Here is a 22,069-nt window from a genome sequence, read left to right as displayed (position 1 = left end):
GTTTATTATTTCTTATCAGTAAAACAGTTTCATTACTGTGAGTTTGGCAGCTTTTCATTAGAAGGCACAAAATGGCCAACAATTTTTTGTTACAAGGTCTTTTAAGACTAAACCATCCAATTAAGAACTGACACTTAGATTATTTTCCATTTTAACCCAATAACTGATCCCAAAGAGCCCCAATGCAGACTTTTCTGCCCAATTACAGAATGCCATCCAAACCCATGAAGAAGAAGGAAGAAGAAGCATGAAGAAGAAACCCAGGACAGCACCCTGTGCCCTCCATCTTGCTTCTATCCACAAGATACTAAAAAACCCAAACCCTAAATTTCTCACCAAGTGCTACACCTACACTGCTCTCTACAATCTATTTCACACTTTAGTGGATTCCAGTCTATTTTGAAGTCTAGAAAACTTTCTCCATGGAGAGGTCAAAACTTTCCCCATTGAGGGTCAAAGTCAGTGCTCCCCTGGGGGTCAGGGCACCCCAGAGCAGACAGAGAAATATTCCCAGTGCCCTGGGTTTCCACATCCTGACTTTCACATTTAGGAGGGAATTCTTCCCTGTGAAGGTGGAGAGGCCTTGGCACAGCTTTCCCAGAGAGGCTCTGGCTGCCCCTGGATCCCTGGAAGTGTCCAAGGCCAGGCTGGCCAGGGCTTGGAGCAACCTGGGACAGTGGAAGGTGTCCCTGCCCATGGCAGGGCTGGAACAGGATGATGTTTAAGGTCCATTTCAACCCAAATTATACAGGGATTTCTTTATAAATACATTTTCACAAAGAGCAGCACAAGATAAAAGGAGGCCTGAACCAAACCATGAGGAAATAATATGAAGTAGAGTCGAAATTAAAACAGTAATTTGGGACAGGAAAGATCTGGGAATGGCTGAATTCTGTATGAGAGCAGAGTTGTGAATTCTTCACCTTGGTCATCAAGACATGACCCCCATGGCTGTGCAACCCCGTGTTTCCTCTCCTGACCGTGTAAATCTGCTGTCATCAAACACAATGTGCATTGTGCAACTCCAGAAAGCAGAATTTGGGACTTCCCTAATGCGACTGACGTGCGATCACGAGTGGCACAGACTGTCCGAGCTGCAGAGGAAACATTCCCGTTACGAACTTTGCAATTATGGAGTTTGTTTGATGTTCCTGTTGTGAAGACGCTCCACTGTGAACACAGAAATAAAGAAAAAAAAAAAAAAAGGTCTGCCCAGCAGCTACCTTTTTTTTTTTTTTTTTTTACATAAGCATTTATGTGGGAGGAGAACAGGAGATTTGAAACGTACCTGGCAGCCTGCTGAAGCATAGGTATATGACCCACGTTATCTTATAGATCTTAATTACTTGTGATGGTTAACCGACAGGAGCAGCAGAAAAACCCTGAAACAAAGGGAGGCCGAGGCTCCCTGTTCCCTCCAGGGCATTTGGAGTGTCTGGAAAAGGGCTCTGGTGCTGCCCTTTACCCACACACAGGCACCGGTGCAGTCACGCGTGGGACATGCCACAGTGCCAGGAAGGGTCAAAGACCCGATAAAAAGGTGTAGAAAGAACTGGTGAGAGGAAAACCATTATTTAATCCGAGTTTATGGTCTGAGTACCTACAGGAAAAAAAATATTTAATCTGAGTTTGCAGGCGCAGTACGCAGAGGAAAAAATATTTATTCTCAGTTTACAGGCTCAGTGAATTGTATTTCTGGTGGATTTCGGCAGGAACATTAGTTTGGGAAAAACCAGATTGGGAAAAACGTTGGCTTGGGAAAAGCCAAGATTGGGGTGTTCAGTGTTCTGGGATGAGCTCAGTCTAAGCATTTTCTATTCCCTTGTAATCTGGTTAAAATTTAAGAAAGCAGCTACTGAAAGACTCCAGTGCTTTTTGTAAATTAATGACTGACCCGAATGACTGAGGAACACGAGGTTTATTGAAAATAAATGATGGCACACATCGAGTGACTGGGATAGCACTAAAAGCAGCTGAAATACTCATCTCATTACTAACAGGTTCAGCTGCTGACATTTGGCCTTCAGTTTCTGGCTTTAACTTGGATTTTAGGAACTTTTTCTTCTCACATAGAGGGGGCTCAGGCCTTGGCACCAACCGCCCGGGGCAGCGGCGGAGCCCCGGTCCCCGGAGGGATGTGGGATGTGGGACACGGCTCGGCGGCAGGCTCGGCAGCGTGCTCGAGGGGAAATGGCCGTGCTCGGTGATTTTGGGGGGGTTTCCCAACACCGGCCATTCCGGGATGGACGGCGCGCGAGCGGCGGGAAACGGCGGCGCGCGGGGGGGGGGCAGGGGGGCGGGCCCCGCCCCGCTGTGGGCGTGGCCAGGGCGGGTGCTGAGTCACGCCGGGCCAGCAGCAGGGCGCCGGGACGCCCCGCGCCTTTCGTGGGGGCGGGGCCTGGCTCGCGGCGGTATAAAAGGCGCGCCGGCGGGCGGGCTCCCCTCACAGCGCGTCGGCGGCGGAGCGAAGCGGGTTCCTGCGTCAACAGTGCTTGGACGGAACCGGCCGCGCTCGGGCCCGCCGCCACCCCCCTCCTAACACCACCGTCTACACAGTCACCGCAGCACCCACCGGAGCAGCCCAGCCATGGCAGCGCCCCCCTCTCAGGTGCGCCAGAACTACCATCAGGACTGCGAGGCCGCCGTCAACCGCCAGATCAACCTGGAGCTCTACGCGTCCTACGTGTACCTCAGCATGGTGAGGCCCGCGGGCGCGGCGGGCTGAGGGAAGGGTCCTACGAGGGGTAAAGGGGCTCCACGAGGGCTTTGCTCGGCGGGGGGTTCCTGGGTGCCGGGCGGTGCCTGCGCGCCCGGCTCCTCCTCCTCTTTTTTCTCCACCTCCTCCTCCCCCCCCGCTGCCTTCAGGCCCGTCTGGGCCGTCCCCTGGGTGTAGGTGAGGCCCTTTTATCTCGCCTGCTCCGCGGCCCCGCCGCCGTTGCCCTTGGCGGCTCTGTTATCAGCCGCGCTCAGCGCCTCTGCCCTTGGGGCCGGGCTGGGTAGCGGGAGGTGCCTAACGAGGCTCCTGGCACCTCGCCCGCAGGCGTGCTCGCCTCCCAGGCTCGGGTTTTCCTCCAGGAATCGGTAGGAATCCATGTTTTCCTCGGGCCTTGTGTTTCAATGTCTCCTTTGGCCCGAGGCGCCCGTTATAGCTGTTCCCTGACCTCTGTGCAGCAATCCTGGTGCTTTGGGCGTGCTGGGACATTGATACTTTAGGGACACTGTGCCGTGTTGTGGCACGTATTTTGTAGCTTTTTTCAGCGTTAATTTGGTTTTGAGCCCTATTTTGAGCTTCTGTTGGTGGGCGGGAGTGGTACACAAGCACCGGTGCTTTGCCTTGAACCTCCAGGCCGCTGGTCAAAGAGCAGAGAGTTCTGTAGTAGGTTGGTAAATAATTGGCAGTTCATACCGAACTTTCCATTGAATCCTGGGAACGGCTCCGACCAAGGAATAAACAAACAGTGTCATGGCTGCTAACTGCTGTTACAGGGTTTTTTGTTTGGTTTTTTTCAGAAAAGTAGCTTAATTCATATTTTAGTCGCTGTTAAATTCATATTGTAGTTCAATTTATCTCTTGTAGTTTAAATGTCACTTTCTTCCCCCGCAAAAAAAGTAGAAAGTGTATTCCTTAGTCTAATCCCTGGAAAGCCTAGTGAAGCAAGAGAGCTTTATTGCAGGAGTGCCTAAAAGTTCTTGGCTCACCCTTACCTGATGTTGCAAGTCATGACCCTGACCTGCGATGTGGTCATTGTAAACAAGCGCAGGCAAACAAAGGGAGGATTTCTCCGTGAAAAAGGCCTTTCAAGGCTGCCCTTTAATGGTGCTCAGAACAGATATCTGCGGGGTTTCAGGTCTGGGTTTTTTTTGTGTTTTTAGAACTGAACCAAGGACACAAATGCCATTTATTTGTGTCCTTGGTAGGGGTACAGGTTAAAATTTAATCCTAGCTGGAAATATCGAGTGATACTAAGGAGAGAATTGTTCCACACTGCCTTTCTGGTCTGGGCTTGGACTTGCAGCCATCCTGAAGCAGAGGTTTAGAGCCTGTGAACTCTTTTTTATTTTTCAGTCCTACTATTTTGACCGGGATGATGTGGCCCTGAAAAACTTTGCCAAGTACTTCCTGCATCAGTCCCACGAGGAGCGGGAGCACGCTGAGAAGCTGATGAAGCTGCAGAACCAGAGGGGCGGGCGCATCTTCCTGCAGGACGTCAAGGTGAGCCGGGGGCTGCCCACAGCTGCAAGGGGATGAATTTTCCTCTGGGTCCTCCCCAGAAGGAGCAGCAGCTGACACTGGGGAGGCACAGTAATTTGAGATGTGGAGCAGTTTGATTATTTGTGCTGATTGACTAATAAAAAATTATTTCTTGTGTAAGGAGAGGGTGCCGAGCCTCACATTGTTTGCTGTGGGGTGAGGGCAGAGCCAGAAGGCGACTGGTTCATCACCATCATTAAACTTAACACAGAGCAGACGTACTCTGTGCACTGTTTTGAGAAGTGGGACTTTAATGGTTTGCTCAGTTCTGTTCTGAGGGTGAATGTCAAACTTTTGACTTTGCGTAAATGCCTAAGCTTGGTCTAAACAGGCTTTGAGAGTGACCTAAAGGCTCTCCACCCTGCTGGTCTGTAGGTTCTTACAGGGAATGTGTCCTGTGCTTTCCCCTTTCAGAAGCCAGACCGTGATGACTGGGAGAATGGCCTGACTGCCATGGAGTGTGCCCTGCACCTGGAGAAAAACGTGAACCAGTCACTGCTGGAGCTGCACAAACTGGCGACCGAAAAGAACGACCCCCACGTAAGTGCATGCTGAGGCTCAGCATGGCTGTCCAAGGATGTGGCCTTGGGGCTCAGCTGTGTGTCCCTGGTGGTGTTAAAGGTGAAAAAAGGTGTGAACCAGGGGTGCAGCCCTTCCAGAGCCCTTTGGTGGGGTTATTGCTGCCCTTCCAGCAGCATTTTTAAAGTGGCAGGGACCTGCTTTATTCCCTCTGGAGTGTCTGTGAACAGTCTCTATGGAGACCGTGTCTGAGGGGGTTGAGTTCCATCTTTTTATGGCTTTTTGTCACGAGGGTTTTTTTTGCCACAAAATTCCAGAGTTGCTTTGGAATATTAAAAGCCCTGGTGTTTCAGAACAGTGTCTGAAAACACGGAATTGTTCTCAGATGGAAGTTTTTTTGCAAGGCTGGATTGAGGTTGCTTAATAGCAGGAAGAGGTTAATACACATGAGAATCCAAGCACTCTTGGGAGTGTCCTGCCTAAGAGGGGCTGTTTGAAACAAAACCAGTGTTGTAAATCCCCACTGCCGTGGGTTTGCTGTGCAGTGGGGGTGTCTCAGATCTGTTCAGGAGCTTGGCTAATGCTTCCTGCTGTGAGGAAGGGGAGAGGCTTCCTGAGCTGCCTGGCTCTGCAGGGGTCTGGAGCAAGTGAGCCTACCCAAGCCTGGCTCGCTTTGATCTTGTTCTGCAGCAAAACTAGAGGCTGCTTCCTCTCAGCTTGCATATTCTGCATCCTCTCCTTAGAGAGCCTCAGTAGGGTGTCAGGCCTGAATTTAAACCTCTGGTCTCCCTTTCAGTTGTGTGACTTCATTGAGACCCATTACCTGGATGAGCAGGTGAAAGCCATCAAGGAGCTGGGTGACCACGTGACCAACCTGCGGAAGATGGGGGCCCCCAAATACGGCATGGCAGAGTATCTCTTCGACAAGCACACCCTCGGGGAGTGTCACAGCTGAAGCCTTGCCAAGAGCCATGCTGTGGGTTTCAGTGGGACTCCTACTTACTGTCCAGCCATGCATGCAGCTTCAGCTACTTAGCTAAACAGTTCCATACTCTGTACCAAATATCCCCCGTTCTGTTCGTGTTTTATGTACTGCCCTCCAGCCAATAAAGTGACTTGGTTCCAGCTGGCTTTTCCTGTTTAGTTTGGAGTCAGAGTAGGCAGCTGTAGTGAAGGCAGTGGGAGGTGAATTTGTTGTGTGACATGGGGGATTTGCAGCTGCTGCTGAAGGCAGAAGTAGGAAAAACCTCTGTAGTTTCTTTAAATCCCTTGCAGGGAACTAAAATGAGGAAACGAAACCAAGGTCCTGGGCTTGAGCCTCACTTTTTATTTTCAGAGAGTGGGCAGTAAAAATCAGCTGAGTGATGTCTGCTGCCATCCAGCTTTCTCTGAGCACTGTCAAATTCCTGGTGGGAGATGTGGCACTTCAGAAGGAAGCAATGTGCTGGGCAGATACTGCAGCTGCCTGTGCTGGCAAGCCCTTACCTTGCCTTATCCCAGTACTGGAAAATACCAGCCAGACAGGACTGGAAGAAGCACTGTGGGTCTGCATCACAAGTGATGGGACTTCATTCAGTCCCTTACTTTTCCCTGGACTATCTTGTTAGGAGTGCAAGTCCTACCTGAGAGAGGACTCAAGTTCTCATTCTTGCGGTGAGGAGGAGAGAAGCATCCACATTAACTGTGCTCCTGTTCTAGGCTACCCCTGGCTGGTCAGGCTGGGACCTGTAATATTTATCACTCTAAAGTCTTGTTCTTTTGCTGCAGGTTGGGTTTTTTGGTACTTTTGTTCTTGTTGCAACACGAGTTGTGCCTGCTGCTGTAGCTGAGGCCAGGAGCAGCGTGTCCTTAGTGCTGGTTTCAGCCCAGGCTGAGCTCCAGCTGCATGTCCAGCACCTCTGGGTGAGTGCCAGGATAAGGCAGGGATCCCATGGATCCATGGATTCCCCTTTAGCTGTACTGGTCCATCTGCTCCTCCCCTGGGCTTTCACTGGCCTCCAGAATCACCTCCATCAGCCCCACATAGTCACCCTCAGCTAGGGAAATTCCAGAGTCGTTGGGGGATGGACTCTCTGCTCTCCTGGGCTCTTTGGGAGCTGGGGTGTTGGTGTTTCCATTCCCAGTGTCTCTCATGTTCCTGGAAACCTCTGGGTGCTGGTCTGGAGCGCTGGCTGCATCTTCCAAGCTCAGGCTGCGAGCCTCAGGGCCCAGGTTGCCCTTGTGGGACCTTTCCAGTGCTGGAGAGGTGACGGGAGTGAAGGAGAAGCAGAGGGAGGTGCTGCCTCCGGGGGTTTTGTTGCTGGGGGTGTGAAAGGCACTGGAATGCTCCGAATTGGGAGTGGCTGAGGCTGTGCTCTCCAGGTTTAGCCAGGGTGGGCGTGAGGCTTTGGAGCTTTTCAGGCTTTTGAAGCTGCCGTGCTTCTCGTGCTCAGGGGGCTCTGGCAGGAAGGGGAATTTGGGGCTGTTGGACGCTGTGGACTGCGCTCCTGGGCTTCCCGTGGTGGCAGCTTCCCTGGAGCTGCTCTTTCCTTCTTCTACTGTCACGGCCACGGAGTCGGGACCTTTACTCCGTTCTGTTGGCCAAACAAAGGTTTCCTTTGCAGCAGAGCCCAGGGAGCTCTGACTCTTGTCCACGTCGCTGGCCCTGGAAGGGGAGGCGTTGACAATGACATCCCGAAGGGAGGTGGAGCACGCAGCAATGCTGGAGAGCGCCGGTGGCTTCTTCCGCCCTTGGCGTCGGGAAGGGAAAATCATGGGGATGGAGCTGATGGGTGTCTGTGGAGCGCTGTAGAACCCAGGCCTCTCGTAAAAGGGGGTGGACATGAAAGCATCAAACTCCCTTAGTTTTCCCTCTTCGCTGTCCCACTGCTCCTGGGAGTCTCCCCTTGGCTGATTGATGCCACAAGGGCTTCCGGCCTTCCCCATGTCCTGGTAGGTATAATGGGAGAAGGGTGACGCGGGATCTCCTCGCCGGCGCAGCAGGTTCATCCGGGAAGAGGACCTGGAGAAGTTCGGGGACTGGACACCCAGGAGGCGGCCCAGGTGTCCCAACAAAGGAGTGGAGTGGTTGGCCTCCTCGTTCTCTTTAATCTGCTCCAGGGGCTGGAACTCCATCTCTTCCTTCTGCATGCTGGGAAAGGCAAAGTGGACTGTTACACAGCCACAGAGGAAGGGGGGATCTCCTGGAGAGGCTGGCAGCACTGGGAACGCTGCTGCCAGTGGCAAGCCTCTCCCTGTATTGCCATCAGCCCCCAAAACAGCGATGCTCATCATACAGGTGAGTGAGGAAAAGAGGTTAGATTTATCCTTTTCCATGGAAAATGTTGGCAGTTGTGGATGAGCCTAAAAGCTCCTCAGGTGTAATGTCCTACATAAGACCTGATCCAGGTGTTGTGACACTTTGTCCCTGCACTCACCTGATGTCAAAAGTGGAGCCCAGGAAGGACGGGCGCTTGTACTCAGCGGTGGCCGCGGTGTAGGGTGGCTGGGGATCAGGCTCGTTCCAGTAGAGGTCCTTCTCCAGAATGGGTAAATCCTGGTGCATCTCATCCACTGCCATGAGAGAGACCTGCGGGGGACAGCAGGAATGTCACACGGGGTGAGGAGCATTTTGTGTGCCTGTTATGGAGGGACAGAGGAACACAGCTGGAGGAAGCGGTGCAGCACGGAAGCCAGGCGAGTGGCTGGGGTTGCTGTGGTTTCCTGTCACTTGGGTTTCTCACACAGAGATTTGATTAATTGGAAGGAAAGTGGTGCTGAAGGAGACAGGAAAGCAACAGACTCACTAGGACAGAAGGGTGGGAGATGTGGAGTTACTGCATGGCAGAAAGCAGGGGAGGCAGTTGTAGATGGACACAGGGTAAGAAAGCAAGTGGGGCAGGAATGATGTGTCATTCGAAGGCAGCTGAGGCCTGAAACAAGCAGCCTTGATCTACCCCATGTGCCAGAGCATTGACTGAAGCTGCAGGCAGCCTCCATGTGCAAAGACATGCCAGAAGCCCCAAATTCCCTGCTGTGGATTTGGCGGATCCATTGCAGGCAGGGAGGTGGAGGCAGAGGTGTTGCAGGAGAACTTGGTCGCTGTCCTGCCTTGGTGTTCTTCTTCAGGTGAGGCTCAACTGACAAATCGTCCTCCCCTTTACCTGCAGGTTCCTGTCAATGAGCCAGTTGGCTTCAAAGTCATCGTCGTCCTCCCCAAAAGGGTTGATGAGCTGCTCAGCCACCTGCGTGTGGAGAGCACACAGCAAAGGTCACCATTGTCATCCCTGCCCCTTTCCCTGCAGGGAGAAGTCAGGTGTGATGTCCCTTGAATTCCAAGCCATGTTTTTCTTCCCAAAAGTGGGTGGGTTAAAAGTGGAAGCATCCCAGGAGCTAGGAGACATAGAATTTGTAGTAACTCCCCCTGCTCACACAACCCTCCTGCAATTTAAGGAGCTCCTTTTTTCCCTCTAGTAAGGACCAAAGCCTAGGAAAAGTGCAGCTGGTGTCCAGAATGAGCCAGTTGGAAAATTAGAAAGTCCTGGCACTTGCTCAGCCCCTCTTGACTTCCTGTTATTGCCCATAGATCAAAGAACACAGCAGGGTTGCTGGTGAGCTCACACTGGGAAAAACCCTTGGCTGGGTCAGATTCCAGCTCCAGCTGTGTTTTCTGGGACTTACCTTTAACCAGCCAGCATAAAAGAAGAATTGCAAAAACGTAAAGACGGGCACAAAGAGATCCAGCTCGTGGCCAGGATATGCTTTCTCTGGATCCAGGAATTGCCTCCCGATCAGACAGGCCAGGAAGAAGCTGTAAACAGCCACGGTCACCACCTGGGAAGGAAGCCAAGGGACACACCAGGGCAGCGTGAGTTCCCAGCATCTCCCTTCAGTTCCACCCCACACGGCTCCAAAGCCAAGCTCTGTAGCCTGTGGGAAGCCTTGGATTCAGTTCTGACAGGCTTTTTGGAGGAGGATGCATTTCCCTACAGAAGGCTACAGACATTCCCATTTCCCTGCAGCTTTTACCTACACTGTGTGCTGTCCCTGGAATGGTTTCTGTGAAGGTGTCACAGGCCAGTGGCAGCAGCAAGCACGTGACATCCTGAGTGGGCTGGAAGCTGTCTCATGCTGGCAGGCTGCTTCCAAGTCCAGGAAGGGAACCCTGGCTTTGCTATTTGATCCTTCCTTCCTTCTTCTCATGCTGAGCTTTTATTAATATTTGTCTGCCTGGATTTCAGGTTATGCTGAGCTTTGTGCTTTTCCCTGTCACCATGGGACTGGAAACTTCCCCTTTTCAAGTTAAAAGTAACCAAGACTCTCACGTGGTCCCTCGATATAAACAAGGGGGGTTCAAAACAGGAGTACACTTTACATGTTCCCCATTAACCTCTGGCACTGCCAGAGCAGCAGCAACAGCTCCTGTTTCATGGTGAAGGGCATCCCTGTTATCTGAGCAGCTGGATTGTAGGAGACAAAGGAGCAAGGTGGTGCCAAAGTGTCTGCCTGGGCTGATAAACAGCTGAGTACACGCCTGGCGCAACCTTCCTGGGATCTTGCCCGGGATGTGATCCCTGCAAGGTGGTGCAGGGAGTGTGTCTGTGTGTTCCTGTGGGCATTTGTTAGCCCTGGATAGAGGTTGTTCCTGGAGAGGTGGATGTGTCTGAGTTAGGCAAAGGAGGCTGGGCTGGGTGTGTGCTGAGGTACCAATGGAAGAGAGATGATGTGTGCAGGTGCGAGTGAAGGATTCAAGAATAACCTGCATTTTTCATGGTGGGTCAGGTATGAAGCACTTCTACAAAGATAGGCTGAGAAAGCTGGGGCTGTTCAGCCTGGAGATGAGGTTTTGGGGAGGCTGTGGCCTTCCTTTACCTTAAAGGAGCTGATAGAAAGGAAGGAGAGGGACTTTTTACACAGGCAGATAGTGACAGCACAAGGAACAATGGTTTTAAACTGATAGAGGGCTGGTTTAGATTAGATGTGAGGAAGGAATTCTTTACTAAGAAGGTGTGAGTTCCTGGCATAGGTTTTCCAGGGAAGCCGTGGCTGCCCCAGCCCTGGAAGCACCCAAGGCCAGGTTGGACACGGCTTGGAGCAACCTGGGATAGTGGAAAGGGTCCTTGGATGAGCTTTATGGTCCCTTCTAACCCAAACCATTCCAGGTGTGGGTGTAAGTGGGGATGTGCAGGGGCAGTGGTGGAGCAATGGGTGTGGGGATTCCCTTCTCACCTGGGTGTAGACCAGGGGGATGCTGATCCAGTCGTATCCGTAGAGTTTCCCACACTGGCTGCGCAAGGTGTTGAGCTCCTGCAGCAGGGAAAGGGGAATGGCATGTCAGGATAACTTCCCAGCTCCTTGCAGAGCCTCTCCAGCACCACTGTCCTCCATTGCTCCAGCCCTTTCCCTTCTGCTTATACCTTCTTTGGAAGGGGAGCTCAGTCTCAGCCTTGGAGGAATTCCCTGCTGGCAGGGTGTCTCCCCCTGAGCCCAAGATCCATTCCTAGCTCACTTCACAGCAGAGTTTCTCCTCCCAAAATGAGCAGCCTACTGGTGAGGCCAAGAATGCCCTCAGGAGCATCCATTTCTCTCTCCTGTCTATAGATAAATATCCCACAGGAAGATTTCTCTCTCTCTCTGGGGAGATGACTCCAGCTCCAGGCAACAGAAACCACGTGACTTTCTCTGCACATGAATACCAAGAAGGATGAGCTGCTCCAGAGCCTTTTTCTGTGCAGCTGGGCAGGGATTGTTGCCAGGTCTTGCCTGTGGAGCATGGCCTGTTGCCCAAAACTATCTAAGAGTTTTTAACAGCAATGTTTTCTACAGGACCTCAGTGGCTGAGGATGTTTTTGACCTCCCTTAGACTTCCAGATATATTCTTCCTTGTGGCTTTCCATCTGGATCCTAGAAGCCTCCACGGGCATTGGCTGTTCTGGAATGTGTCAAGGACCCGTTTCACAGGTGCTTCCCGTTCCCCAGGATCTCACATCGTCCCCTCTGTCACTCACATTCAGGATGCCTTGGAGCAGCACGCTGTCCCGGATCCTCCCGTCATTCCTCGCCTTCACAGCCAGGTTGGAGAACCACACGCACGGGATCCAAAACTTGTTGTGGGGGGAATTCAAGCTCTCAAACTTCTTGTGCTCTTCTGGTGTCATGAGGCCTGGATGAGAAAGAGCAGCTGGGAGAGGGATGGACATAGAGGGCAGAAGGAACTGATCTGGTCTGGAATGAAAACATCTGAATCTCAGGTGGATGCCTTGGCTCTCCCTAAAAATCCCAGTAAAGACTCAGAATTTGGGGAGACCTGCAAAAGGACAAGTCTCCTTGTTAAACCATTGAGTCATGTAGGTGGGATAATGGGTTTTCACTTTGGATGTCTACAGCACATCAAGTAAGAGCCATCAGGGAGATGAAGCATTGCTGAGGGTGCAGCTGCCTGGTGTCCATAGAAGCTTGTTGAGAATGGGATAATTTGTGTCCCTGAAGTGCCTTTTCTTTTTAGGAGGCCAACAATATCACATCTCTGTGGATTGGCCAGGGAACCCAGACAATGTGGGCAGACTGGGAACTCTGCTGCACCTCGAGGAAAAAACCTCTTGGGAAGATGCAGTGTGCCTGCTAGTTAAGCTTGGAGACTTGGGGCTTGAATTCCCACCTGCCCTGAGGGCTCAGCACTACCCCATTTCCAAAGAACCTTTCCCAGAGCCCCCTGCCCCTAGAGGAGCAGCAAGGAGCAGTGCTGACCTGCCCTCACGACGTGCTCCATGCTGGGGAAGCGCTTGTAGACGGCGGTGCTGACGGAGCGCAGGATCAGCACGCTGACCAGGTTGCTGTAGCGCATCAGGGTGCGGCGCAGGAGCCTCCCGTACTCGTCCTCCCCATCCACGTTGCAGGACACCAGGTTCATGATCCGATCTGGCCATGGGATGCTCTCATACTGGGCCCACCAGCGGGACACCACCAGGGCCACATAGAAACCTAGAGGGGAGGTGAGAGAGTCGGGCATCTGAAAAGTGGCATCTTCCCACTCTGTCTGATCTCCTTCTCTTCCCCTGCTCACACAGGGATGGGTGCAGGAATGTCTGGAGGGGAATTCAGTCCTCCATGCTAAAAGGAGGCTGGATTTCATACTTCCCTTCCAACCTAAACTGTTCTGATTCTATGAAGCAACCTTAAAGATGATCTCATTCCAACCCCCTGCTCTGGACAAGGACATCTTCCACTAGACGAGGTTGCGCAGAGCTCCACCCAGTGTGGCCTTGAAAACTTCCAGGGGTGAGGCAGCCACAGATTCCCTGGGCATATCTGGTCCTGCTTGGAGCTTGTCCTCCTGTGCTGGGGACACTCTCAGCTATGACAATAAAGGATATATCCCACTTTAGGAGTTTTACAAAGGTGGAGAGAGGGACCTGCTCTGCCAGCAGAGCTCTGCTGAACCAAGGAGAAGAAATGCTGTCCCATTCCCCTCCCTGCTGGATTCCAGACAGCTCCTTACCCAGCACGAAGGACACGGGGATTAGCTCGGCGTAGCTGTTGCAGTACAGCGCCAGCTTCTCGAACATCAGCCTTTGGCTCTCACTCAGGATCAGCCTAAAAGGGACAAACAGAAGCAGTTCTCCCTCTCCTTTCCCCCCTCCTGTGAGCAGAGTCTGGCAAGTGCCTGTCCAGCAGGATGCCTGCCCCAATCCTGTGTTTCTCCCGTGTCCTGCCCCAGGCCAGGCTGTGGGTGTGAAGTTGCTCACCTGTAGACAAGGCTGATGGTGAAGTAGAGAGAGATGAAGATCAGGAACTCGGAGTAGAGCAGTTTGTAGATGCTGCCCTTCCATTGGAGCAGGAGCTGGGAGAAGGTGCCCAGGCGGGCATCAGCCACGCGGTTGGTGTAGGTCACTGTCATCACAGCTCCTGTGCAGGCACACGACAAGCAGGGCTTGGAGCTTGAGCAGGAAGAGATACAGGGACATCCCAAGTGTCCCACCAAGCAAGATGGAAAGGAAGGAGAAAACAGAACGAGCTGAGATCATAAGCTGGGTAAGATGTAGGCAGCAGCACAGAAAACCAGGAGGAAATTGACAGCAGGCAATTAATTTGATGAGTTGGCCATCTTTTCTCTGTCCTTGAGCTGGTTATAGTGACTAAGGATGTATTTTCTGGTGGATCCCTTTGTTTTTAGTGTTTGATTTTTGTCAGCATTCAAGTGGGGCTGGTTGGCTGAAGAGGACAAAGCCCATGTGCCACCCCCTTCCACAAAACACTTGTGGTAAAATTATTTTCAGGGTCACAAACTGCAAAGTTTATTCTTAGCCCAGTAATTTTCTTAATATTGTTTTTGTTCCAAATACGTTTCTGTGAACCTGCTTGCTGGGAAACATCTTCCTGAAATACTGCTGGCAAAAAAAAACCCAACCCAAAGGAAAGGAAAAACCCCAGAAAGATTTCTTGGGACTGATCCAGATGAAGGCATCCCAGCAAGGATAGCTATCTGCACTCTGCTGGTCCTAGTCATGTAGGCAGAGCAGCCTTCCCTGTTGGAGATCTGTGGGATGGAGTTCAGCCAGGCTCACAGGGCCCAAATTCCAGGAGCTCCACCTCCCCTTTCCTTCAACCATATGTTGCACAATAAATCACTGTGGCTGAAAAATAGGCATTCAGGCTACTGAAATGCTCCCCAGCCATGCAGCATCCCCATTTTACTTCTAGTCTAACTTGCATAAATAATTCTTTATAATCAATTAATAATCAGACTCATAGTTGCATAAGCCTGAATTTATTTTAAAAAACACCCCAACAAACAAGAAGACACTAGTGTTATCCATACCAGGCAGATTGGTGAATGATTTCTTGGGTTAGAAATAATTATCCAGTGTGAACTATTGGTATTTCTGAATCCTAACATGTCAGCAGGCATTGCTATTTAACAGAGGTAATGATGTTAATGATTATGGGGCCTTGGGCTCTTCCCTGAATGATGGGGATGAAGGTCACACCCTGAAGTAGCTACAGGCAGGTAAGTTTGGGCCCATGTTCCTCATTTGTTTCTCATTTAAGCATCCCAGTGAAAGATTTACATTTAGGTGGGGACAACTGAGGTCCCAGTGAGCTGCTGCTGTGAAGAAAACCAGCAAAGTCTGGATTTTTGGCTATTTCAACCAAACAACATCTTTGTCCTGGGTTTGGCTTTTTGGTGCTGCTCCTCTTTTGGGTTTCCCTGTCGTGACTTAGGTCCCTGAGTCCCCTCTTAAGGGTGGTATAGAGGAACAGAGCTGTCCCTGTCCCCAGGTGCACAAATGCCCATTTCAGTAAATCCTCATGTCCATTCCATATGGATTTCTGGGTACAGAACTTGGAAGAGTAGGTTTTAACTGCCCCAGAGGTTGAACCCACAGGCTGCCCAGAAGAGAAGAGCATGCCCAAAACCCCATACATTTTTGGGGCCCCTTACACAAAGCTGCATCTTTTCTCTGGGCTTTAGGGCTCGAAAGCGCTCAGGGAGATTCTTCGTTGCGTAATTCAAATACAGATTCCCTTTTTTACCAAAGAAGGAAAACTCCAGCTCTTGGCCATGTACATAATGGATGTCCCCCACCTCTACTCTGTTCTGCTCCTATGTGGGATACGGGGCTTTTCCCAGTGCTTTTCCCTCCAGCCCTGAATGGGTAAGGCACCTCCCTGCCCACCTGCCAGCCTGTGCTGGGCTGCCCTGGGATGTCACTGGGCAGCTGGCACGTTCCATTAGTGGCTGAGGTCCGTGGTGGGAGGTGGCTCACTGGCACACCGGAGTCGGGATGGGCTGGAAGAGCCCACCCAGGGAGCTGCTGCCTGCCACTGCCTGCATCCCCTCCTCATCCCTCTGGACTAACCAACACACCTGGAAGTCGACTGACCTGGAATTCAGTTGTGAGAGCCCACAGCAAGCAAGATTCTGGGACATCAGGTGCATCACCCACCACAAACTGATGCTAGCAGGTATTGCAAAGACAGACAACAAGCAGACAGAGCAGAGGGATGGAGCCAGAGGAGGTCACGGATAGGCAGGAAGATGGATCTCTGCAGGAAAGAGTGATCCTCCTGCTGCTGTTAGGAGGACCAGATACTCACAGTCATGGGCAGCTGAGCCGTGCTGGAGGCTGGGGAGGTTTGGTCCTGCACGTGTCCCCGCTGGGTCCTTTGTGGCCCGGGCCACCGCCTGCATCCTCGTGCCCCCTTGGCTCATAGGGGGATTGGACCTGCCCCACACAGTGTGCTAAGGAGCCTGAGACCCACTTGGGAGCTGCAGCCGGTCACTTGATGCCGTAATCCCTCCTCATTACAAAAGAGACTCTGTTGTCTTTTGCCCTGTTCCCTCCTAATCTTCTGAGTAAGCCCTGCGTGTTTATAGAGGCGGCCGGAGGAGGGGGAGGCAGGGCTGGCTGCTCCGCTGCTGCTAACTCCTGGCACAGCCATGGTGGCTGCCAGAAGAGAGGCATTTTTCCTCTAATTCTTTCCTGTTTGGTCCCTCTCTCCATGTCACAATCTTACAGGAACCCCAGGAGATTATGCAGGGCTGGAATTTTCCACCAAGGCTGTAAAACACGGTGCGCTTGGGGGCTGCCCTCTCTTCCCTAGGTCAGTGAAACACCTGGTCCATGCTCTGCTTGGCTCTCACAGGATGCTTCCCTGTCATCCCTCACTGTCCCTGGATGAGTTTGCCACCTCTTCTGGTTGTGGTTTGGATGCTGGGGATTTCCACTCTGCCACTGGTTCTCTGAGACTCTTTCCATGTGTTCACTTTCTTTTGCTCTTGCTTTTCCAGCAGTGCTTGAGAGCTGTCACTGTGCTTCCTTGTGTGACATCCTGGGAAACATTGGTCCCTGCCTTGCCCTCAAACTTCCACCAAGCCAGGGAACTCCTTCCCTCTGTCTTCCCAGGGTTCTTAGTCCTTTTTCTGCTCCTTCCCAATTGTGATTGTCCTTCCCTTCTACCACCTCCTCAATGCTTCTGCTCAGGTCTTAAGGACATTCCCCTTCCATGAGGCTCTGAATCAAAATATTTTCTTAATTAACTGGTCTTCCATCATTTAGGCAGCAGTGGGACACTGTGGACAGGGAGCACAGGTCTGATCCTTGCAGGTAAGAGTGGCTGGAGACACAGGCTCCTGTGATAACCAACTGTGTCCTGTGCTTTATCTTTGACACTTTACATCAGTAGTTGGGGATAGTTTGTCCTAGGTGTAGTTTTCTCTTTCCTGTGACTGATCCTTGGCAAGGGGAGTGGGCTGTTTCACTGCTCCTCTGGAGCAGGTGCTGCCTGGCATCTGCCTGATGTGGGATTTCTGGTGCAGTCCTGGGAATTGCTGCCAGTGGCTGGGAGAGCATAGTTTAAAACATGGGATCAGTGAAGGGACATGAGAGCAGGGGGACCCTCTCTGAAGGAAATGTGGTCACTTCCGGGGCTGGAATTGCTGAACAGGCAGGCTGAGATAGATCTTGAGGGTCTTAGTGCCTGAACCCTCCTCCCCACACACAGCAGGGAGACCAAAATGCTTCAGGTGAGACATTTGCTGCAGCTGTTGGGAGCAGTTCGGCTGCTCCTGGGGACGTGGAACAATAACCCTCTGAGTGTCCTGCTGTTTGTGGAGGGATGGGCTGGCATCTGGGGGCCTCTGCTGCCCTCCTCTGAGAGCAGCTCTGCTGGCAGCTCGTGTGCTCCACAGCTGCCCTTGGGACAGCAGGAAATATGTGTGGTATTTGATATTAAAGTAAATAACTGAGGGGCTACCAGCGTGGCAGAGCTGCTTGGATCTCTTTCCACATCTCCTGTGGCCTCAAACCCTGAGGAGGAGGATGGTCTGAAAGCCTGCCTTGCTCAGCAGAGCAGGAAGCAAAGAGGTGCTGACATCCATCCTCAGCCTCACAGCCGTGGAATCATCCTCATTTTCTCCATGCTAAAGATGTAGAGATTGAATTGCTATGCTGGGAGTTGAATCCCTGCTTTGGGAATGCCAAAGGGCCACTCTCAATGCTGAGTTAGCAGCAGCTGGCTGAGAAAGGCACAGTGCCCTCCTTGCTCTCTCCCAGAGAACAGTAAGTGTTTTTAGGGATAGCAGGTCCCAAGGCTTGGTGAAATCCCTTTCCCTTCTCCAGTTTCAGTGCTGGGATAGACACAGAGGCAGCTGGCATCAGAGGTGTCTCTCCAAACTACATTCTTCCTTGAAATCTGATGTAATTTTTGAAAAATTGAACTGGGGAGTGTCTGGGGAGATGCTGTTTTTCATGGACAGGATTTACTCAGAGGTTTGAGCTGGCCAGAAATGTTTGAAGAGGATGCAGTGACCCTGCAGTGCTTTTGTAAGGACCCCCAGGCTTGTTCCCCTTATGCTGCAGAATTCCTCACTAATTCTTGCTGCTCTGGGAGCTGGGGGTGCCTGTCCCAGTGCCAAGCTCCATCTGACCCTTTGCATTTTGCTTTTAGGGGCTTGGAAGGTGACAAATCTCTCACTTTGCCTCTGATGTTGCACAGTTCAGTGCATACAGCATGAAAATGAGGGAAGGGTCCTTAGTGAGGTCCCTCTTCTCCTGCCTTAGGAATTGTGGTGGGGATTAGGTGCCAAAGGGAGAATCAAACATGCTGGTGCTGGAAATCAGAGACCCCAGAGGAGCCTTGCTGCAGCCCTTGCAGCCAGCTGAGCAAACATGTGGCACAGCTGAGGAGCCTGGAGTTTCAGGCCATTTGTTCCCCTTTCCGTGGCAATACCATCTGGTTCGAGTTTGCTGGGTAAGGGGTGTCAGCAAGTCAGATTCTGCTTTCCAAACTCAAAGATAATGCCGGTTCTTCCTTCCCTTCCTAGCCTCTGCCTGCCTTTCTTTTTCTTCTTCCCCTTTCCTTCCCTGTCATTTTCCTTCCTTTTATTTCCACTTTCCCCTTTTTCCTTTTCTTTCCTGCTTCTCTTCTGGGAAGAAGAGGGGAGCACGTGCCACTCTCCCCCTTATGACAAATTACTTTTTCAAGTGGCTGGGATTCAGCACATCCCTCTCAAAGCTTCCTGTCAGCACTATCAGTTCTCATCCTTCCTGCCTTTGTTGGCTCCTGGAAGCATTTCTACCTTTCTAATCTGAGGACCCTCTGTTGCTGCTGGCCAAGCCTTGGGAGTTAATAATTACAAAGACTAATTACATCTGGTGCTGCTTTGCAGAGCTGAAGATCTTTCCCCTCCTCCCAAAAGTTCTCTGAAGATAGCAAAGGTTGCAGCCAGAGACACAAACATCCCGGACACTCCGTTCCCAGACTTCAGAGCATGGGCTTGGCCTGTGCTGTCCCCGTGGATCCCGGCCATGAGGCAGGGCAGGGCTGGAGGTGACACAGATACCCGGGAGATGCTGGGACAGAGAATTGCTCCCTGTGTGGTATCCACAGCAAAATCCTGCAGTGGACACCAGGATCAGCATGTCTGACTCTCCTGCCTCCAGCATTGGGTCTGTCCCAGAGGCAGAGGATGGACAAGCTGAGAGCAGGGAGGGAGCTGTCTCTGTGTGTGAATGCTCCAAAGGAGTACAGCTGCCTGGAGGAAAGCCCAGGGCAATGGCAAGGTAGGATGTGATGGGAAATGTCCTCTGAGGGCAGCAGCAGTTTTTGGTTCAAAATTCCAGTGCTGTCAATCCACAGGTGGCAATGGGATCTGCTGTGGGACGGGGTGACAGCAGGAGTGGTTTGCCTGTTGGGTTCCGAGCCCAGTGCTTCCCTTGAAGTATAAAAACCCTGGACAATCAGCGGCCGATTTCCCCCAGCCAGATTTTCCCCATCCTTCCACCTTCCTGCGTTTACATCCCAGGTTTCCCCTCTGTATTGGCTTTGTGTGGCATCGTGTGGGTTTGTGTGGCACCGTTTTGGTAGCGGGTGGCTACAGGGAAGCAGAGGTCCATGGGCAGCCCATGGAGGAGCCCACGCTGGAGCAGAGGCATGCCCGAAGGAGGCTGTGGCCCCACAGGGAGCCCGTGCTGGAGGAGGCTCCTGGCAGGACATGCGGAGAGAGGAGCCTGGAGCTGCCTATTCCTGACCCTGTGGAAGGGACCCACGCTGGGGCAGTGCATGTAGAGCTCCTTGGAGGAGGAGGACTTCTCCCGTGGGAGGAACCCCACGCTGGAGCAGGGGCGGAGTGTGAGGCATCCTCCTCTTGAGGAAGAAGGAGCAGCAGCGACAGCAGCCCCCATTCCCCATCCCGCCGTCGGGAAGGAGGCGGAGGAAGCCAGGAGCGACTCCGAGCCGGGGACGAAGAGCGCAGCGGAGGGACGCTCGTCGGACATTTCCTTACACCTCCTCCCTGCCCCGCGGTGAGTTGACGGGTGCCAAAGGCCGCTAGCAGCCAGCTCAGCCCGTCCCGCCGCGCCGGTGTCCGCAGGGACCCCTCGGGCCCGGCGGCGCTCAGGGCGCAGCCGCGCCGGCATCACGTGGGCGGCGGGGCCGCGGCTGCTCGGGATCGGCTCCGGAGCCTGCGGGAACCGATCCCCTTCTGGCTCCTCCGGGCGCGGATCCGCCCGAGCCTCCGGTTCTGATCCCTCCTGGCTCGGCTGCGCCTCCTCCGGGCACGGATCCGGCGGCGGCTCCGGTTCGGGTCACTCCGAGCACGACTCCGGCTCCGGCTCCTCCGGGCACGGCTCCCGCTCCGGCTGCGGCTTCTCCGGGCGCGTCTCCGCTTCTCGCTCCGGCTTCTCCTCCGGACGCAGCTCCGGCTTCTCCGCCGGGCTCCCGCTCCCGGTGCGGCTGCCCCGGCCATGGGGGCTCTGGCGGGCGCGCCTCCGCCGTGAGCAGCATCAGCAGCCCCGGGACCCAGCGATGTTGCGGGGGTAGGTGCGGGTCTGGACGGGGAAGGAGTGGCATCCGTGTGCCGGGGCTCTGTGCCTTCGTAGAGCCCTGGAACGGTTTGTGTTGGAAGGGGTCTTGAAGTTCATCTTCTCCTGCCACGGCAGGGACACCTTCCACTAGACCGGGTTGCTCCAAGCCGTGTCCAACCTGGTGTGGACACTTGCAGGGATGGGGCAGCCACAGCTTCCCATGGAAATCCATTCTGTCACCCTCACAGGGAAGAAGTTGTGTGGAAGCCAAGTAAAGAGATGGGATACAGAGGCAGCAGCATCCCCAGATACAGGACTTGACGTTTCACTGCTGAGGCAAAGACAAGAAACACCCATGTGTGTTCTGCTATATTATAATAACATAAAAATATAACAAACCACTGCCAGATGCTCTGACAAACATTTGAGGGATGATGCTTAGCACACATGGGATGATGAGCCACTCTGGACTGATGCTGGTCCATGGTATTGCAGGTCAGGTGTCCATCCCAGTGGGAATGGAAAAGTCAGGCCCTGCTCCCAAACCTGGGGGTAAGAGTTTAACCTGGAGAGAGCTGGAGGCTGCTTGCACAGGAAACAAACCCGTCGGATCAGCGCTGCAGGAAACATGTGGGGCCCACTGGAAAAAGTGCAGATCCTGCACATTTTTTTGCTTTTTCTACAGAAACCAACTTTAAACGGTTGTGGAGTGTTGGGGTTTGTTTTTTTTTTTTTTTGTGTAGGTTTGCATTTCTTGTGTCAGTGCATGACTCTTAGGATATGATCCATTTTTCCTGGAAAGACAGCTACCAGTCAGCAAGAGAGGGAGTGTTTCTGGTGGTCCTTTGGTCTCTGGGATAGGATTTCAGAGCACCACCTGGACACTGAGCAGAATCCAGCATAGCCAAGGCTTCCGTAGGGATTCTGTTTGCATGGTGTGGAGAAAGAATGAGCTATTCCATCGTAGATGATTTTCCAGGATATGTTTTTGGCATTAGAGTGTGGGTGGGACTGTTTAATTCCTCCATATCCTCCAGTTTTCTTCCGTAGTGTGTGGAAATACACTGAAATATCTGTCTCCTGAGGCAACTTTCAGCTGAGAATTAGAGAGTCATAAAGAAACAGCATTATTTTTCCTTCCTGTGGGTTAGATTAAGTGTATTTGTATCAGTACACTTTTGAAATGTCCCTTTTCCTTGCTGCTTCTTTTATTTATTATTTTTATCCTCCGTGCTCTGGTTTCCTTGCTCCTTTCTGGTGTGAATTCTTCCCAGGGTTCAGAGAGTTCTCCATGTGTGCTTTTCCACATGCTTTCCTATGACACCGGAGCTGATTTAGCTGGGAGCTGCAGCTTTGTTCCCTCTTTAGAAGGTGGCTGTGGACAGTTGTTGGTCTTGGACAGCTTGAGGGGCACAGAAAGGGAGAAATTAGAGTGGAAAAGGTGATAGAACACTCTGGGACTGAGGAGATAAGCCCAGCCTGTATTGAGTCAGAGCAAGGGGAAAGAGCATGG

At 52.4% G+C, this 22,069-nt stretch overlaps 3 protein-coding genes across 11 annotated transcripts in view; 2 read left to right on the top strand and 1 right to left on the bottom strand.

Moving 5' to 3' along the window:
• Window positions 1–2,447: 2,447 nt before the first annotated feature.
• On the top strand, window positions 2,448–5,896 carry LOC119701671 (ferritin heavy chain). The gene is made up of 4 exons (XM_038138687.1): window positions 2,448–2,698; window positions 4,067–4,213; window positions 4,667–4,792; window positions 5,568–5,896. Exons 1-4 carry the CDS (start codon window positions 2,588–2,590, stop codon window positions 5,724–5,726), a joined length of 543 nt encoding a protein of 180 aa, XP_037994615.1. The 5' UTR covers window positions 2,448–2,587; the 3' UTR covers window positions 5,727–5,896.
• Window positions 5,897–6,540: 644 nt separating this feature from the next.
• RAB3IL1 (RAB3A interacting protein like 1) overlaps window positions 6,541–22,069 on the top strand; it is a 34,273-nt gene continuing 18,744 nt past the window's right edge. For 2 of the 9 annotated variants that reach the window (XM_038138671.1, XM_038138672.1), the window contains exon 1: window positions 16,934–19,314. In XM_038138671.1, coding sequence (XP_037994599.1) covers window positions 19,172–19,314 — 143 coding nt within the window. In that variant the 5' untranslated portion in view covers window positions 16,934–19,171. Of the gene's footprint in view, window positions 6,674–7,750; window positions 8,049–8,200; window positions 8,447–16,931; window positions 19,315–19,755; window positions 20,056–20,185; window positions 20,569–22,069 lie in introns of those variants that run through there. The other 7 variants (XM_038138666.1, XM_038138673.1, XM_038138665.1 and 4 more) reach the window with 6 other exon arrangements.
• LOC119701672 (bestrophin-1-like) lies at window positions 6,667–14,723 on the bottom strand. The gene is made up of 9 exons (XM_038138688.1): window positions 13,495–14,723; window positions 13,248–13,342; window positions 12,497–12,730; window positions 11,758–11,912; window positions 10,979–11,056; window positions 9,431–9,583; window positions 8,914–8,994; window positions 8,188–8,339; window positions 6,667–7,901 (listed from the first exon to the last, which is right to left on the bottom strand). Exons 1-9 carry the CDS (start codon window positions 13,644–13,646, stop codon window positions 6,722–6,724), a joined length of 2,280 nt encoding a protein of 759 aa, XP_037994616.1. The 5' UTR covers window positions 13,647–14,723; the 3' UTR covers window positions 6,667–6,721.

The sequence above is a fragment of the Motacilla alba genome, chromosome 5 (assembly GCF_015832195.1).
Source record: "Motacilla alba alba isolate MOTALB_02 chromosome 5, Motacilla_alba_V1.0_pri, whole genome shotgun sequence".
NCBI lineage: Eukaryota > Metazoa > Chordata > Aves > Passeriformes > Motacillidae > Motacilla > Motacilla alba.
The sequence above is the reverse complement of the archived record's forward strand: the minus strand, read 5'-3'. Positions and strand labels throughout refer to the sequence as shown.